The sequence below is a fragment of the Lissotriton helveticus genome, chromosome 8 (assembly GCF_964261635.1).
Source record: "Lissotriton helveticus chromosome 8, aLisHel1.1, whole genome shotgun sequence".
Classification (NCBI taxonomy): Eukaryota; Metazoa; Chordata; class Amphibia; order Caudata; family Salamandridae; genus Lissotriton; species Lissotriton helveticus.
This window is the reverse complement of record NC_136069.1, coordinates 1,722,566,890-1,722,585,773: the sequence shown is the minus strand read 5'-3', so window position 1 is coordinate 1,722,585,773 and position 18,884 is coordinate 1,722,566,890. Positions and strand designations below refer to the sequence as shown.

At 50.2% G+C, this 18,884-nt stretch overlaps 1 protein-coding gene across 1 annotated transcript in view; it reads left to right on the top strand.

The window, feature by feature from the left end:
• Positions 1 to 18,884, top strand: part of LOC144774152 (TRPM8 channel-associated factor 2-like) — a 63,246-nt gene that overhangs the window by 32,122 nt on the left and 12,240 nt on the right. The window contains exon 4 of the mRNA XM_078659169.1: positions 7,901 to 8,235. Coding sequence (XP_078515295.1) covers positions 7,901 to 8,235 — 335 coding nt within the window. The remainder of the gene's footprint in view (positions 1 to 7,900; positions 8,236 to 18,884) is intronic.

Here is an 18,884-nt window from a genome sequence, read left to right as displayed (position 1 = left end):
CCGGCCACATTCCTGACGTGTTGGTCAAAGGATAGGTCAGTATCGAATATGACTCCGAGGTTTCTTGCTGTTGTAACGGTCTGGGGGGAGCAGTGGAGTCCTCTGGCCACCATAGGTTAGGACAGAAGTTGACATTTTTCCCCATGGGGAGGATTTCGGTCTTGCTTGTATTGCACTTAAGGTGGTTTGTTTCCATCCACAGAAAGACGTCTTTCAAGCAGTTTTTAAGATTTTGTTCGGCATTCGTTGAGTTTTCGTCTAACGGGACTATGAGTTGGGTGTCGTCGGCGTATGATGTAACAGTTATGCCGAATGATTCGATCAGGGAAATGAGGGGGATAAGGTAGACGTTAAAAAGCAGGGGGCTTAAAATGGAGCCTTGTGGGACTCCAGATCGAATCTTTTTCTCTGCAGAGCTGAAAGGTCCTAGTGTGATGGATTGTGATCTTTCTGTTAGAAAGGATGTTATCCAGTCCAATGCCAGGTCGGAGATACCAATGTCCTTAAGTCTATCCAGGAGTATAGAGTGGGAGATTGTGTCGAACGCTGCTGTGAGGTCCAATAGAATCAGCACGACGTTCTTTCTTTGGTCCTGTAATAGTTTTATGGAATCAGTCAATTCTATCAGAGCTGTTTCCGTTGAATGATGGGGGCGAAAACCTGATTGTTGGGAGTGGAGGATATTGTTAGTTTCTAGATGGTTTTTGAGTTCCCTGTAGACTATCTGTTCCGTAATTTTTCCCAAAACTGGGAGGAGTGAGATTGGGCGAAGATTGGTAAGGTCTGAGGGGAATTTATTCGGTTTTTTCATTAAGGGCTTTACGATGCCTTGTTTCCATTCTCTAGGAACAGTGCCTGTGCTGAGGGAGGTATTTACTATTTTGTTTATGATGGGATTAACAACTTCAATCAGCTGGTGAAGAATTCTAGGAGGGCAGGAGTCGGAGGGGGCACCTGACTTGCACGCTAGAATTCCTTCCCGGGTTTGGGCTAGACTGACCTGTGAGAATGTTTTTAGATTTCCAGTTATTTTTCCTACTTGTTCCGAGAGGGTGGGGGACTGGGAGATTTGGTATGGGGGAAAGTCTTTCTGAATAAGGTTGATTTTCTCTTCAAAGAAGTCTGCTATTTGATCGCAGAAATCTTGGGAGGGAGGTATTTCGGGCTGTAAAGCTTTGGGATGAGTGAAGGTTTTAACTATTGCGAACAGGGTTTTTTGTTTTTGCTTCGCCTCATTGATGGCTTTGATGTAGAAGTCTTTTTTGGCGCATTTTATAATGGAGTGGTAACTCTTCCTTAGTTGGACATAGGAGTTTCTGTCCGTACTGTCGTAGGTTTTACGCCAATTGCGTTCACCTTTTTTGCAGAGTAGATGGGCCTTAGCTAATTCTGGCGTGAACCAGGGGGCGTTTATTTTGCCTTTTTTATCTATTTTCCTGGTGCATTTAGGTGGGGCGCGTACTCTGATTTCATGTTGTATCCAGTTATGGAAGAGTTTGGAGTCCTGTTCTACGTTACCCGTCAGGCTAGGGATCTGAGTCTCAATGGTAGGCTTGAGTTTGAAGGTGTCTTCTACCGTTTTCCAGTTGACGTGGTTCTCTGAAAGTGGGCTGGGTTTGATTGAGTTTTTAGGGCGTGGGGTTCTGATGAAGAACGGGATCAGGTTATGATCTGTCCAAATTTGTGGGACAGGGGTTTGGGTTTCTAGAAGGGGAAAGTTAGAACAGACCCCATCTAGTGTGTGTCCGGCTAGATGAGTGGGTTGCTTGACCCTTTGTTGAAGGTTGAAAATTTCCAAAGTTTGGTGGAAATTTAGTGCCTGAGCGTCCTCTGTGGAGTCGAGGTGCAGATTAAAGTCGCCCAGGAGAATGACATGTGGGTATCGGGTCAGGAGCTGACCTAGGGCATCACTGAGAGTTTCTAGAAATCTGGTAGCAGTACCTGGGGGGCGGTAGATAAGTCCTACTGAGAAGGAAGCGGACTCATTAAGTTTGATGGAAAAACCAAGGGATTCGGCTCCTTTTAGGGAGTCAAGGGTGAAGGTATGGCATTTGAAGGAGTTTCGTAGCAACAGGGCTACTTCTCCGCCTCTCCCCTTCAGTCTGTCTTGCCTGAAAATAGTATAGCCTTGTGGGAGGGCAGCGGCTAAGTCAGGATTGCTGTTGTCCGTAAGCCAGGTTTCGGTTATGAGAAGGCAGTCAAGGTCTAATTCCTGGATGAGGTCTTTTATGTCTTGATTGTGGCAGCACATAGAGCGTGCATTGATCAACCCTCCTTTAAAAAGTAGACTATTGTCCCAAAGGTTTGTTTGGGGGACTGTGGTCTTGACTGGGGAAGAGGTCCATCTGCATAGCCTGCAGCTGAATGGCCCCTTGATGGTATTCATGTCAACTTTACAAGCACAGTTGTTGCCAGTGCGTAGGTGTAAAAGAAAGTTGGCCTGGTAACTTACAGTGGGGAGTCCGGGTCCAGAGTCTCCTGCGCCTGTCGCGGTCTTGGCGCGGACGGGCGCAGACGGGCTTGCCTTAGGCGCGCCTTCGGCGCGCAAACGGCGCTCCCGCTGCGCTCGTCTGCTGCGCTTGCGTGGGGGCACATTTAGGGAGAGGGGGTGTGTGGGCGTGGCCTGTCAGGTGGGCGTGGCCTCACGTCTGCAGCGATGGCGGCCGTGAAGAAACAATTTCACGAAACAGCGCTAGTTCCGCTGAATGTGATAAGCCTGGTTGGCGTTTTGGCCCAGAAAAGAGCTCTGGTGAGGATACAAAGTTTTAAAATATGCAACAACACAGGATAAACAGTTTTTAAAAAAACGAGTAGCTCCTCCGGCTTTCCGCCTCAGAGGTTTAGGTTCCAGAATTACTTTTGCCTGCTCATTCCTGATTTCCTTGAGAACTCTGGACAGGTGTGGTATTGGTGGAAAGACATACATTGGGCCAGAGCTCCATTCGAGACGAAAAGCTTCTCAGAGTGAGAGTCGCCTTGGAAACCCCAGCGCACAAAACTGCGGACATTGCGCATTCTCAGCCGTAGCAAATAGGCCTGGGTGGCGTTTGCAGAGTTTACCCCACGGAACTCTGTGAAGTGACAGGCTAAACTATGTTGCGCTCTGCAGACGCCCGCCAGCAGCAGAGTATGTTAAGTCGTGCGGCTCACACTGATTTTAAGTGCTTGAAGTTTGCCCTGTAAAATCAGCGCGAATGGCACTCTGCGCCATGCCGAAGGGCGTTACTGCTTTCTACTACTCAAGTAGACGTTCTACTTGAGTGGCAACTTCCTCAAAGCAAGAGGCAGATTGCTCAACGTGAGTGCTCACAACCTGCCGTGACCGCCTGCATTGAGAAATCTGGCCGAGAGGAGGTCCAGCGTGATCTTTGTCCCGCGAGCGCTCAACAAATTACAGTTGGCAAGCCAGGCACGGGAACAAAATATAGAAACCACCGCAATGGAGCGCACACCGCTAGCCACTCCTCCGGATCGCCCCTCGGGATTCTGGTACTTGTAGTTCAATAGTGGATCACCCAGGTGGGTGCAAGTCGGTACTTGTTGGACTGATGAATCTCTAGACCCGATACATGTCCCGGGTTTTTGGGCATCGCCCGAGACATGGCTCGGGTTTCGGGATAACTTCCCTCATCAGTAGAGAAATGGTTAGGGGTGGAGGAGAATGCCGCCAAACAACCGTCAATGGCCTCGATGCCCGAACCGGCACGCAGGGCAGCATCCAGGAGCCCGTCGGCTCAAAGCTCAAGGGAGCCAATTAATAGAAACCACCGCAATGGAGCGCACACCGCTAGCCACTCCTCCGGATCGCCCCTCGGGATTCTGGTACTTGCAGTTCAATAGTGGATCACCCAGGTGGGTGCAAGTCGGTACTTGTTGGACTGATGAATCTCTAGACCCGATACATGTCCCGGGTTTTTGGGCATCGCCCGAGACATGGCTCGGGTTTCGGGATAACTTCCCTCATCAGTAGAGAAATGGTTAGGGGTGGAGGAGAAGGCCGCCAAACAACCGTCAATGGCCTCGATGCCCGAACCGGCACGCAGGGCAGCATCCAGGAGCCCGTCGGCTCAAAGCTCAAGGGAGCCAATTAATAGAAACCACCGCAATGGAGCGCACACCGCTAGCCACTCCTCCGGATCGCCCCTCGGGATTCTGGTACTTGTAGTTCAATAGTGGATCACCCAGGTGGGTGCAAGTCGGTACTTGTTGGACTGATGAATCTCTAGACCCGATACATGTCCCGGGTTTTTGGGCATCGCCCGAGACATGGCTCGGGTTTCGGGATAACTTCCCTCATCAGTAGAGAAATGGTTAGGGGTGGAGGAGAAGGCCGCCAAACAACCGTCAATGGCCTCGATGCATCAGTCCAACAAGTATCGACTTGCACCCACCTAGGTGATCCACTATTGAACTACAAGTACCAGAATCCCGAGGGGCGATCCGGAGGAGGGGCTAGCGGTGTGCGCTCCATTGCGGTGGTTTTTACGGGAACAAAATATGTTCCGCATCGCTTCGAGGAGTTTTGCTGAACTGCGCACAGAGCGCAAAGTGGGTAAAACTCCTCAAACTCTGGAGGCGTAGAGGAATTCTTCACACACCCCTAGTGGCAAACAGATTGAACCAAGGCTCTCCACATTGCTGAAAGAGACCATGCATCACCCCTGGGTGGAGACACCATTCGTGATCCGTTAGGCATCTTCAGCTGAGTCTGCACACATTGGCGTTCATAGTTCCTACCAGATGCTGAACCACAAGGGAAATGCCCTGACATTCCAGCCAATTCCAGAGGCTCAGGGCTTCTTGACACAAGGTCCATGACCTCACCCACCCCATTTGCTGCAGTACCACATGGCGGTGGGGTTTCCCATGAACACATGCACCAGCCTTCCCTTGATCAAAGAAAGAAAGGCTTTTAATGCCAAGTGTTTTGCCAGAAGCTCATACAGGCTGATTTGGAACTCAGACTCCATCGTAGCTCCCTGATCTCCACCTCTCAGAGATGGCTGCCCCAGCCCAGGAATGATGCATCTGTCACTACTGTTAGATGTGTTTGGGGAAGGGAGAGGGGTGGGACACTGACCCAGTGCAGTTTGTTCACCATCACTGCAGGCATTTTGCAGTTCCCCTTAGAGTTCTAGGCCACGACAGAAAGGTTCCCCTGATGTTGAGCCCACTTGAGCTTCAGGTCCCACTGCAGAGCCTGCATACACCAGCAGACATTTGTCACCAGCAGGATGATGGAAACCATCAACATTCTAGAGGTCAGTTTCACCGAAATACAGGATAAAGGCTGAAACATCTGAATCATAGCCCAAAAATCCTGGACTCGTTGCTCGGGAAGATAGGCCCAAACCTGCACTGTTTCCAGAACTGTGCAGATGAAAGTGAGCATCTGAGAGGGAGTCAGGTCTGACCTAACCATGTTCATAGTGAACCCCAGCGAGTGCAGGAGGTCTGCAGTAGTCTGAAGGTGACTGGCAAGATCCTGGGGAGAGCCCGCCTTCAACAGTCAGTCATCGAGGTAGCGGAAGACTGAAATCACCAACCTTCACAGACGAGCTGTGACCACTGGCATCATCTTTGTGAATCCACAAGGGTTGCTGGTAAGGCTGAAAGATAGCACACCAAACTGAGAGTGCTGCTGGCCACTGTGACCCGTGAGTAGCATCTGTGTGCCGGCAGGACGAGGATGTTGAAATATATGTCTTGTAAGTCAATCAATACCATCCAGTCTTACAGGTCTAGGGCCGACCAAACTTGGATGAGCCTGAGCATTTTGAACTACTCTTTTTTGAGGAAGAGGCGTAGAAGGTGCAGGTTCAGAAAAGGACAACATCCTCTTTCCTTCTTTCACACCATGAAGTAATGGAAATAACAACTATGACCTACTGCTGATACAGGCTCCCTCTCTATGGCTCCCTTGCCAAGAGAACCTGTACTTCTTTACAGAGTAACACAGAATTTTGAGTAGCATCTGTGGGGCTTAATATGTGACTCCAACTTTTTTGTTTGTAGCTTCTGTTTCATTAAAAAGATATTGCACTGGGAATAGCCAAGAAACTGAGGAGCTCGTATTCTTGGATGGTAAGCAAGATTAACTTCCCTGTGTTTGGTGGATGGAATGGGTTGGAATAAGTGACAGAGCCTTCCTTTTATGGGCTGTATTTAAATGTAAATATTTACAATTGTGGTCATGACTTGCAATAATGAATGGATTAATGTAAGCCATATTTGTATACATTGCATCCCTGAAGAAGCCTAGATATGGGCAAAACGAGTTGGCTGTATGCAAGTACTCCAATGAATATGAAATAAAGGATCAAATAATCAAAGATAATCTCTTGTTTCTTCTGTCTATGCCTGGCAATTTTGCCGTCATTTCAGTGTATGCTGGTCTGGTTGCCTCTCAGTTCTTTGTGATTACTGATTTTCATATGGCTGGGTCTGAACTGGAGTGGTGAAGTGAGCTAAAGAACGGTGAGGGATTCAATCCAGATCTGTGACCAGGGGTGAGTGCCTAAAAAGTTTCAGCGCTCCGTCATCATCTCATTGTGTTTGCTTTGTTCACCCTAAGTTTGCAAGTTATGCCCAGACAAGGGTCCCTTACTCACTTTGCCACAGGATTCAAGCTAGCCTGGCTGATGAAGGGTGCTATCCTGAAACCTTTTCCAGGATGTGTGTTTCCGGTTCAGGGAAGATATTGCTTGGCATTTTGGGCTGGACTGTTCCCTTGAGGCACAGGGTCAAGACTGATTTGAATATGGCTGGGTCTGAACTGGGGTGGCAGAGTGAGCTAAAGAACAATGAAGGGTTCAAACCAGATCTGTGACTGGGGGTGAGTGTCTGAAAAGTGTCAGCGCTCCGTCCATCATCTCCTTGTGTTTGCTGACTTAGGTAGGAATATTAATTAGTCTATGCAGGATATTACTAGAGCACGTTCCTCAAGTAGCCTGACTGAAGACAAGACTGGGGTTCGGGGGGCAGGAGATAACTTCCTCCTTCTTATCCACACCTAATGTGTTTGGGTAGAATGAGTGAAATTGCATGAGTTTCGCTTTAGAAGTGCAAATGCGACCCTAGACCGCAGCATGAATGCTCTGAGTGGGCCTTGAACCTCAACATCTTGCTTTATGTTACTCGCCTCATCATAACAAGTTTGAAACATGTTTCATGTTTCTCTTCCCTCTGGTACAGATGTGTTGCCACCCATTTCCGGTACTGCTAGTATACCAGAGGGGGGACTGCATATGGGACATCTTACACTGGACATGCCCTCTACCCCAGACTCTCTGCAGTCTCCTATTAAGACAGATCATGATGTGCCAACAGGCCAGAGTACTACACCGTACCCTGTGCCGGTCATTCATTCAGAGGATTTGGGCGTTATCACGGGCTAGGATAACCTTCTGAATCCAAGACACCGACCTGCCTTTTTGGTGCCGGTCGACCAGGTGAGGGGTTCACCCCCTGCATCCACACGCAGCTACTTCCACTTCTAATTAATACTTTGGTCTCTGTCATTCAACAGCCGCCTACAGTCCCTGTAACTTTTAAATGATTAGTAAAGCGGAAGGGTAGAATGAAGTCAATTTGTTTTTTATGTGCACAGACTCCCCTGTCTAGTGTGTTTTCATCAAACTAGTTTAAAGAGATCATTTTTATGAGCCATGCTGAACCAGTGATGCTTGTGAGTGTTGGAACAGGAGGAAGTGATGTGTGGGTACCACAGATATCATCGCCCGCTTATGACACTTACTGACTCTGACTTTCAAAAGAGTCTCAGAAAGAGAGACAGCAACCCAGACTGTTGTCTGAGTGTACAAGGCTGTTGTTCATGTGCAGTGTTTGATTGTTTTTCTGTGGGATGCAGCAGTTGTCATCTTTTTTCTTCTCCTTTCAGGCTGGATGCACGCTGGCTATCCCATCATGGCCCACACAGACTCCGCTAAAGAGTTGACTAACTTTGATTTAATTAGTGGAGGGATCTGGGGTCCCATCCACGAGTTGGGTCACAATCAGCAGTGCTGGGGCTGGAACATCAGTCCGAACACCACGGAGGCCACCTGCAACCTCTGGTCAGTCTACGTGAGCGAGAAGGTGCTGGGAATCCCGAGGAGCAGAGCTCATGGAGACCTTCACCCAGAGTGCCGAGAGCAGCACATCAAGAACTACCTCGAGAAAGGGGCCAAGCTGGAGGACTGGACTTTATGGGCCGCTCTGGAGACGTATCTGCAGGTGAGCCTTGAGGGGAAATGGGTGAAATCCTATGGGTTCTGCAGTCTGTTGAGGAGCAGCAACAATGGAGTGATCTCAGAATAACCCTCTTGGTAATCTTTGGTGTCCATGACAATCCTCTCCTAAGGCCTCACTCACAGTTCACTTCTGCTCAACAAACTCAACTCAGGGGAGGAGCCTAGCTGGCGACCGAGATGGCTGCTTAGACGCTCGGCTCTGTGAGCCTTCTCACCCCGCACATACATCCTGGCGAATATCCTGAGTCGCAACGACATATTTAAGTAGACGAAGGATAACTTTAACTTACTGTATGCTTCTGAGGCTTCTACGTGCGGCAGACCCGTGGAAATGTCCCCGACTGTTTTGCGGCCTTCACGGAGCTGGGACCGGGGTGTCGAGTGAGGCGAACAGCCGGCCGCGACTGTGACAACAGCGGCCACTGGTGGAGGTGGGAGTCGGCAGGAGGGCACCGATGGTCCGATGGTCCGCTGGCGACAGTGCTGACCCAATGCGTCTAGCGGAGTGCCTTGTGAGGTGTGCAGTAAAGCAGGGTCGAGGGGAGTGCGCGATACCTGGCCCCCTTTCCAGTGTTGTGTCCGGGCATGATTACTGACTTTTCCCGGACTTGACGGGCGGCTCACGGGGAGCGGCGGAGATTTTGTTTAGCCCTTTGGTGACCCTTCGTTGAGAAGCCTACCCTGACCTTTGGGGTCCCCGTGGTGAATCCTGTTGCGCCCCGGTGTGGGGCCGGTCCCAAGGTGAGATGGAGAAGGGCGAGGCCGGGTCAGCTAAGATGGCGGATGGCACCCTCTTGCGCAGACCACATCCAGACAGAGAAACCGCTGTGAGAGAGAGTCCTGAGGTCTGGCGACACGAGATGATGCCCACATCCAGAGATATATTGGCGGCGCTAACAACCCTGCACATGACCCTTCTCCGGGACGCCCGAGATCTGGGAAGAAGGATGGCCGCCATTGTTGTACCGCCGTTCCACAAGGACATAGTTCGATCTCAAGGAAGCGCCGATGTGCCTGCCTTTGCGTCAGTGATGGGTTTTCCAGCTACACCTCGGTTCGTGGAGACGCCGGAATATCCGGCTCATGAGATCGCTTCGGACAGATCTGTTGTACATGCGGGTGCCTCGTCGGGGCCCTTGTCTGCTCGGCGGCTGGGTAAACAACGTCATTCTATGGTTTGGGCTGCCCCGGCGGCGTTTCAGGGCTTGTTGGATGGTGTGACTTTCTTTCCCTGGCTGGCGAGACTGTGTTCGAACTGGAAGGTGTTTTCGGGATTGCTGCAGACACAGTTGGATTTCCGCTATTCATATTCGACTGGGTTTTGGGGCTGAGGTCCCATGGAGTAATAACACTGCTCGGTCCGGCAGGACTTCTTGGACCCTCCACGCTGCTCTGTGTGTCGATTGATAAGTGGATGTATGTTGGTACTACTGATAGAAAAGGCCAGGGGTGAAACCGTCTAGGACATGATGGAACTTGTTGTTGGCTGCCGGTGATTTGGGGGACACTCAGCGGGAATGTTATTGATTGTGTTAGTGGAGATTATTGTTTTCCATTGCAATCCTGATCTTGCTTTTAGAATGTTTACTGTGCGGGGTGGTGGTGGGGGGGGGGCGGGTGGCCAGATCGATGGCTCTTCCCCACATTTCTCCTCTTTTTTCTCCTCTTTTTCTTTTTCTTCTCTTCTTCTATATTTCGGGTCTCTATTTAGGGCGACAGGCATGCTGCTGGGGGGGGATAGGCCGTGGCCTTCTGCAGGGATGCGGGGTGGGGGGTAGGGGGACGGGGTTTGTTAATTTGTCCTTTCTTTGTTTCTATGGCCCTTTGTCTGTCTTTCCTTTTGGTGTCGCCGTTTCTCATGTTTCCTACAGTATGTTTCTTTTTGAGGGGTGGGGCGCAACCTTATGGCGTAACGTGTTTGTTATTTACATTTATCCTGACTTGGCTGCCCTACCCCCAATACTTCGCACGTATTTGCACTATTTGCGGATTTCCTGCTTTATGCTAGCTATTGTAGGACCTTGTATGATCGTGTGACACTGATTCTGCATTTTTCTTTATTGTAAAATGAACCTTCTCGAATCCTGAATTTTGTATTGTACGCTTGAATACAAGTTATATCCTGGACTATTGTTAGACCCTGATTTTCGGGTTGCTGTATTCTCCGATGTTGCTTCGCTGTACTTACAACTTGACTAGCGGCCGGCCGTGGTGGTTGTAGGCCCATACGTGTATATCCTTGAGGTAACAAATAAAGGTTCTTAAAAAAAAAAAAAAAACAAGCTCATCTCAGCAGCGATCCCTGCACACATCAATCAATCAATCAGGAGTTTGTTAAAGCGCGACTACTCACCCGTAAGGGTCTCAAGGCGCTAGGGGTGGGAGGGGGGTTGGGGGGGTGCAGGTTCCATTCCATCAAGGAGGGGGTCTGTCGAAGAGCCAGGTTTTGAGGTTTCTTGCGAAGATGGGGAGCGATGTTGTCTGTCTGAGGTGGAGCGGAAGGGCGTTCCATGCTTTGGCCGCGAGGAAGGAGAAGGAGCGGCCTCCCGATCTGGTCTTTCTGGTGCGGGGGACCACAGCGTAGGAAAGCTGGGCTGATCGTAGGGTCCTTTGGGGTGCGTGGAATTTGAGTCGGCTGTTCAGGTATGCTGGTCCGGTGCCGGGGAGGGCCTTGTGTGCGTGGGTGAGCATCTTAAAGGTGATTCTCGCCTCGACAGGGAGCCAGTGGAGTGTGCGCAGGTGCTGGGAGATGTGGCAGTGTTTTGGCAGGTTGAGGACCAGTCTTGCGGCGGCGTTCTGGATGTTCTGTAGCTTGCGGATGAGGTTTTTGTTTATTCCGGCGTAGAGTGCGTTGCCGTAGTTGAGTCTGCTGGTGACCAGGGCGTGAGTGACTGTCTTTCGGTGTTCGAGGGGGATCCATTTGAAGGTCTTACGAAGGAGGCGGAGGGTGTGGAAGCAGGAAGATGAGACAGAGTTGATCTGGCGGTCCATTTTGAGCTCGGAGTCCAGGATGATTCCCAGGTTGCGTGCGTGGTCTGTGGGGGTTGGCGGGTTTCCGAGGGCGGTGGGCCACCAGGTGTCACTCCAGGCGTCGGGGTTTGGGCCCATGATGAGTACTTCTGTTTTGTTGGTGTTTAGTTGTAGGCAGCTGTTTTTCATCCATTTGGCGACGGCTTCCATGCCTTCTCGAAAGTTGCGTCTGGCGGTGTTGGGCTCGTTGGATAGGCCTTTTCGAGGCGGCGGCATGTGCGCCTGGACTCTCGAAGTTCGGTGGTAAACCATCTGGCTTTCTTGGCACGGGTATTGTTGTTTTTCTTGAGGGGGGCTATGGTGTTGGTGCTGTCCGAGATCCATCTATGCAGGGTTCGGGCTGCGGTGTTGGGGTCGTCGTTTTCCGCGATGGTTGGGTGGAGTTGTTGAGTGAGGAGGTGAGCTGGTCATCGGTGATTTTGGTCCAGTTTCTTTGTGGAAGCAGGTGCTGGTGTCTGTGGATGGTGGGTGTTCTGAAGGTGAAGTGGACGCAACGATGGTCGGTCCATGGGAGTTCGGTGGTGTGGCTGAAGGTGATGGAGTTTCCTGTAGTGAAGAGGGGGTCGAGGGTGTGTCCTGCTGAGTGCGTGGGCTCGGTCACGATCTGGCGGAGTCCAATGTTGTGGAGGTTGTCCAGGAGGGATGTGGTGTTGGGGTCCAGTTGATTGTCGAGGTGGAAGTTGAGGTCTCCCAGCAGGGTGTAGTTGGTGGATGCGATGGCCTGCGGGGAGATAATGTCCGTGATGGAGTTGGCGAAGGGTCCGCGGGGTCCAGGGGGTCGGTAGATGAGGATTCCTCGAAGGGCGGCGGTGGGGCTGGCCAGTATCTTGAAGTGAAGATGTTCCATCAGTTCTGTGGACTCGTCAGGGAGTGTGCTCAGGCGGAGGCTGGATTTGTGGACGATGGCGATTCCTCCTCCTGGGTGGATGGGGTGGTCCTTCCTGGAGATCTTGTATCCTTGGGGGATGGCGATGGCGATGTCCGGTCCCGAGGTGGTGTTGGTCCAGGTTTCGGTGAAGAATGCTACGTCTGGGGTTGTGCTGTCGAGGAGGTCCCAGATTTCTGTGGCGTGTTTGTGGAGGGATCGGACGTTGAGGAGGATGCATTGCAGGGTCTTCAGTTCGGTTGGGTTCTTGTGGGCGGGTTGTGCTGGATCCGTGTTCTTGGCGGTGCTGCAGGTGTGCCGGCAGCGGTGACAGCTGAAGGGTCCATGGGTGTCGGCTGGTGATGCTAGCTTGCAGTTGTTGTTGCAGCCTGGGTTGAGTGCGTGGAGTGCTGCTGGGTCGTAGCGTTGGCGGGGCGGAGGTCCAGGGTTCCTGGTGCTGGTCGCGGACGGGTCGCAGACGGGCGCAGACGTGCTTGCCTTTGATGCGCCTTCGGTGCACCAGCGGCGCGCCCGCAGCCCGCGGCCGCTGCGCGGCCGCGTAGTGGCCGCCATTAAGTAGGGGTCGGGGAGGGCTGGACAGCTGGGAGGCGGGAGCGGGGAGGGGAGCTGGATTGGGCCGGTCGTGCTGGGGGGGAGGGGCCGCGGGGGCAGCAGCGGCGGGGAAAGGTAAAGGGAGGAAAGAAGGGATAAAGAAAAAAGGGAAAATAGGCGGAAATAAGGCACAAAAGAGCAGAGATGCAGAAAAGAGCAGAAAGGTGAAAGATAGAAAGTGTAAAAAAACGAGTGAAAACGAGAGAAGGAGCAGAGGGAGAGAAAGGGAAAATGGGCAAGAATAAGGCACAAAAGAGCAGAGGTGCAGAAAGGTGAAAGATAGAAAGGGGAAAAAACGAGTGAAAACGAGTGAAGGAGCAGAGGGAGAGAAAGGGAAATGGGCAGAAATAAGGCGCAAAAGAACAGAGGTGCAGAAAGGTGAAAGATAGAAAGGGGAGAAAAACGAGTGAAGGAGCAGAAAGAAAGAAAGGAGGCAGAGGTCCACTGGACCACCAGGGATTAGGCGCAGGGAAACCTGCGGGTGGAGGAGGGCCTCGATCACCAACACTCAAGAGTGCAGGGGCAGGGGCACCTCACTTAATGGTGGAGCTGCGAGGGTGGGAGAGCAATTTCACTGACAATGAGTCAGTGGTCTTGCTCGCCTGTCCCCGCAGTGGCCGCCATTAAGTAGGGGTTGGGGAGGGCTGGACAGCTGGGAGGCGGGAGCGGGGAGGGGAGCTGGATTGGGCCGGTCGTGCTGGGGGGGGAGGGGCCGCGGGGGCAGCAGCGGCGGGGAAAGGTAAAGGGAGGAAAGAAGGGATAAAGAAAAAAGGGAAAATAGGCGGAAATAAGGCACAAAAGAGCAGAGATGCAGAAAAGAGCAGAAAGGTGAAAGATAGAAAGTGTAAAAAAACGAGTGAAAACGAGAGAAGGAGCAGAGGGAGAGAAAGGGAAAATGGGCAAGAATAAGGCACAAAAGAGCAGAGGTGCAGAAAGGTGAAAGATAGAAAGGGGAAAAAACGAGTGAAAACGAGTGAAGGAGCAGAGGGAGAGAAAGGGAAATGGGCAGAAATAAGGCGCAAAAGAACAGAGGTGCAGAAAGGTGAAAGATAGAAAGGGGAGAAAAACGAGTGAAGGAGCAGAAAGAAAGAAAGGAGACAGAGGTCCACTGGACCACCAGGGATGAGGCGCAGGGAAACCTGCGGGTGGAGGAGGGCCTCGATCACCAACACTCAAGAGTGCAGGGGCAGGGGCACCTCACTTAATGGTGGAGCTGCGAGGGTGGGAGAGCAATTTCACTGACAATGAGTCAGTGGTCTTGCTCGCCTGTCCCCGCAGTGGCCGCCATTAAGTAGGGGTCGGGGAGGGCTGGACAGCTGGGAGGCGGGAGCGGGGAGGGGAGCTGGATTGGGTCGGTCGTGCTGGGGGGGGGGAGGGGCCGCGGGGGCAGCAGCGGCGGGGAAAGGTAAAGGGAGGAAAGAAGGGATAAAGAAAAAAGGGAAAATAAGCTGAAATAAGGCACAAAAGAGCAGAGATGCAGAAAAGAGCAGAAAGGAGAAAGATAGAAAGGGTAAAAAAACGAGTGAAAACGGGTGAAGGAGCAGAGGGAGAGAAAGGGAAATGGGCAGAAATAAGGCGCAAAAGAACAGAGGTGCAGAAAGGTGAAAGATAGAAAGGGGAGAAAAAACGAGTGAAGGAGCAGAAAGAAAGAAAGGAGACAGAGGTCCACTGGACCACCAGGGATGAGGCGCAGGGAAACCTGCGGGTGGAGGAGGGCCTCGATCACCAACACTCAAGAGTGCAGGGGCAGGGGCACCTCACTTAATGGTGGAGCTGCGAGGGTGGGAGAGCAATTTCACTGACAATGAGTCAGTGGTCTTGCTCGCCTGTCCCCGCAGTGGCCGCCATTAAGTAGGGGTCGGGGAGGGCTGGACAGCTGGGAGGCGGGAGCGGGGAGGGGAGCTGGATTGGGCCGGTCGTGCTGGGGGGGAGGGGCCGCGGGGGCAGCAGCGGCGGGGAAAGGTAAAGGGAGGAAAGAAGGGATAAAGAAAAAAGGGAAAATAGGCGGAAATAAGGCACAAAAGAGCAGAGATGCAGAAAAGAGCAGAAAGGTGAAAGATAGAAAGTGTAAAAAAACGAGTGAAAACGAGAGAAGGAGCAGAGGGAGAGAAAGGGAAAATGGGCAAGAATAAGGCACAAAAGAGCAGAGGTGCAGAAAGGTGAAAGATAGAAAGGGGAAAAAACGAGTGAAAACGAGTGAAGGAGCAGAGGGAGAGAAAGGGAAATGGGCAGGAATAAGGCGCAAAAGAACAGAGGTGCAGAAAGGTGAAAGATAGAAAGGGGAGAAAAACGAGTGAAGGAGCAGAAAGAAAGAAAGGAGACAGAGGTCCACTGGACCACCAGGGATGAGGCGCAGGGAAACCTGCGGGTGGAGGAGGGCCTCGATCACCAACACTCAAGAGTTGAGGTTCCGTGACGATTTTACTCGTGTTGTTAACATTGTCGTAAATACATAATTTTGGTATCAGTGAACCGCAAATGATCCATTTAGTATATCCTGGTGTTTTCGCGATGCTACGAGCAAGAGCACTCCTGTTACCAACACATTTGTGATTTACCCATGGCATCCATCTTAGAACACGGAAGCCATTTTGTATTCCTTGCCCTCACATAGTCAATGGACACGCAATGACTTCTTTTTATTTAAGAACACGTAGGCCTTAACCGGCGATTCACCTTGCGAGTGACACGTGCACCTTAGGCCAGCAACGCTGTAGCAGCATGACTCGGCAAGAACTGCCTCCCCAGCCTGAGGCCAATCCTGCTATACTGGTTCTTGTGTTCGTTGGCCTGATCATGATTAGGCGGCCGAAGCTGGTAACCGTGCCCATTTACGACCCACAAACATTTCTTATCCTGTCTTCCTATCTTCTGCACCTGGCCCTGCTCCTTTCTTTCTGGGCCTTTATTAGGGGGAGGTAACGAAATTTACGATGAGGCGGTCCGGGTCTTGAATGAAGAATTGACATGGGATTATGATGGACTAGGGGGAACCCCTCATTCGTAATGTTTTGACATCAGATACTGTTGACGATTCCTGTGCAACGCCAAATATTTATTGTTTAAGACACGAATGTTTAGAACTGTGGTAACATGTAAAGAATTTGCCTGAAGCCCAATATTTAGTATATAAGGAGCAACCCTCTTTGTACAAATCGAACAGGCTCCTAGATACTGCCCATGTGTAGTTTCTGTGACTTCTGTGTCCCTGCAGTAATAAACCTTTGGTCTTTGACGCCACCATCGAGAAGCCCGTGTTTCTGTTTGTTTTGTGCACCGAGACAGGTGGAACTCCGGGGTCTTCGGGTGTTATCCCTGACACCTCTGGACGGAACCAAAAAGTCCAGAACTCCAATTGGCGCCCAACGTGGGGCGACGTCATTCGGTACCGATCCAAAAGCCTGAAGAGTTCGAGGAGCTTCGTGTGAAGATTTCAGAGGGAGGCGCCCCACTTCATCGATCCCGGCATATCGCAAAAGTGGCCCTGACGTTCTCTTCCACGAGGGTTCCCGTTCAGACGGCTGCAGTGGTCCGTTGCCTTGACCGTCGCCCTGTCTTGGACCCGAGGTGCAGTCCTCAGTACGGCGAAACGTGACGGGTTTCTCCTTGGTGACGTCTTCAGTGCCTCAGTTAAGTATTCAGTGGTTGCTAGTTGGTTATTTTGTAAGGGTTGCTCCTATTTGGATAATCCTTTTAGTTCTCAGTTCAGTTCAGTTCTGTAAGGTTATCACTGGTTATTCTGGTTACGATAATCATTCTGTTCAGTTCAGGTATCGATACATTTGTCAGTTCTGGTAGGCCTAAGTTCTTGGTTCGAGTGCGCATCTTTTCTGTTTGTGTCTTGTTTGTTTTGTGTTCCGGATTATAAAATGGTAAGTCGGAAAAATTGTATGTTGTCTTGTTTTAGTTGCAACAGTGATTCCCAGTTGGAGGACTCGTGTTTGGTTCCTCCGATTGGAACTCCCCTTTATGATCTTTATTGCAAGTTTGGTGTGGGCCCTATCTCTTATAACGAGATATGGATCCACTACACAGAGAAAGATGGTGTCCTTAGTTGGCCACTACATGGTAGTTTTGAACCTGAAGTTCTCGATAATCTAGAAAGAAGGTTGTTTAAGAAGAAAGCCCGGCCGGCAATGTTTGATTCTTTCCGTTATTGGCGAAAAGAATCTAAACAGAGAGAAATTAAAAAGTTGAAGAAAGAACAGAAAGAGCAAGAGTTGACTTTAGAACAGTCTGCTAGGCAGCTGCAACTCAACGAGTCTGAGAAAGCGATGGAGGTGGCCGATAGAGAGCGTAATTTAGCGATAGACAAGTGCTATCCTGCTTTGCCATCGAGTACGGCTAAGATAGTAGAGGACCCTGAAAAGGATCCCCTGTTGTCTTACTTGTTACGATCACCCCCACCGTATGCACAGGGTGCTACGGCTCCACCTATACCGAATGTTCAATTACCGGTTGCTGGACAACCTGGTGTCCCTGTTCCCGCTCCCCTGAATCAAGTTCCTGTACCTCCTGTGGTCAATATTAATGTTCCTTCGACAACCCCTCTTCTAGGGTTGCCGGCTTCTTTACCTATGCCTGTGTCGCTCACACCTGCTACTTCACAAGCTATCTTGCCTGCTACTCCTACTGTTCCTGATCTATCTGTTCCAACTACTACTCTATTCACTGCCTCTGCTAATATTATGACTCCGCTTTCTGTTCGTCGAAGAATCACTGATTCTGTCTCTAATATTCTATCTCCCTTCTATAAAACTCTGATTAAGACTCCTACCTCTGACTCTGTGCAGAGACGTAGTCAGCTTCCCAGTACTGAAGAAAGAGGAATATTAGATTCCACTGCTCTTAGATGGGTTTCGAAAGTTGGAAGATATAATGTACAAGATGTATTAGATACATTTATGCAATGGAACGAACCGACACAACGATATGTGTTCGATGAAATGTGTTTCCTTCTACGTGAGGAATTGGAAGAGGATGACCCTGAATCAAATCTAGGAGAATTAATTAATGTTCAGAAAGAGTTTGCTGCAGGTATGATAGTTGGACAAAATATAAAAGAAGCGATGGAACTGATTTTAAGTTATAGGAATGACCCATCCCTTCGTTCACCAAGAGAATTAGAGAAACGTAGTACGAAACAAAATCGTCAATATCCAATGAGAGAGGTTCCACCAATTTGGCGTGAAGCTGTGCAAGCTAACGCAAACCTTGGTATTGCAGCCGCTCCGGCCCAATTCCAGAGAGTATGGATACATATTCCATGGAAGCGAGCTGAAGTATTAGCAGTGAAACAGGCCTTGCCAGATCCGTGTAAAAATCCTGCAGGGTACTACAAAGAGTTGGCTCAAACAGTTGACGCTTGTGTATTGAATCTTGCTGACATAGATCTGCTATTTGGTAATGTAGTACCGCAACCAATTTGGGCTAAAATTCGTAAAGAGAATCATCCAGTTGCCCTAGGTGGTGACTGGGCAGCTATAATTGCAGCGGATGGTCGACAAATAGGTGGTTCCAAACCTGAACCTTTAATTGCTAATTTGCCTGGTAGAATAATTGATTTAATGAAAACCTTGATGCCAGCATTGCGCGTTAACTGGGACAAATTGTCCGCGTGCAAACAAAAGAAAGACGAAAGCGTCTCCGACTTTTTCACAAGATTCGAAGAGACTTTCGTGGATCATAGTGGTCAGGATATGAGCACAGAAGGAGGTCAGAGATTATTCGTTGATAAATTTGTGCACAATCTGTCGCCAGAACTTAGTAGTAAATTAAAGAATTCTGAAAGTGCGTGGGCTGTCTCTACGACTGTGCAAATACTTGCGACTGCTCAGTACTATGAAAATAGGGATAAAGAAGAGAAGGAAAAATCAGATAAAAAGACGAAAGATTTAAAAACTAAAGTACTTTTACAGCAAGCTTATCCGCCTCGCATGAATCAGACGAATATGCAGCAAGGGTCATATCAAAGAACGGATTATAATTTTCAAAGGCCACAATACCAATGGAATCAATGTGCTTATTGCAAAAAGGAAGGTCATTACAAAAGTGAATGTCCAGTTCGAACGCAAAATAATGCTGCGGCAGCTCAGAGAGGTCGTGGTAGTTCTATGCAAAACTCT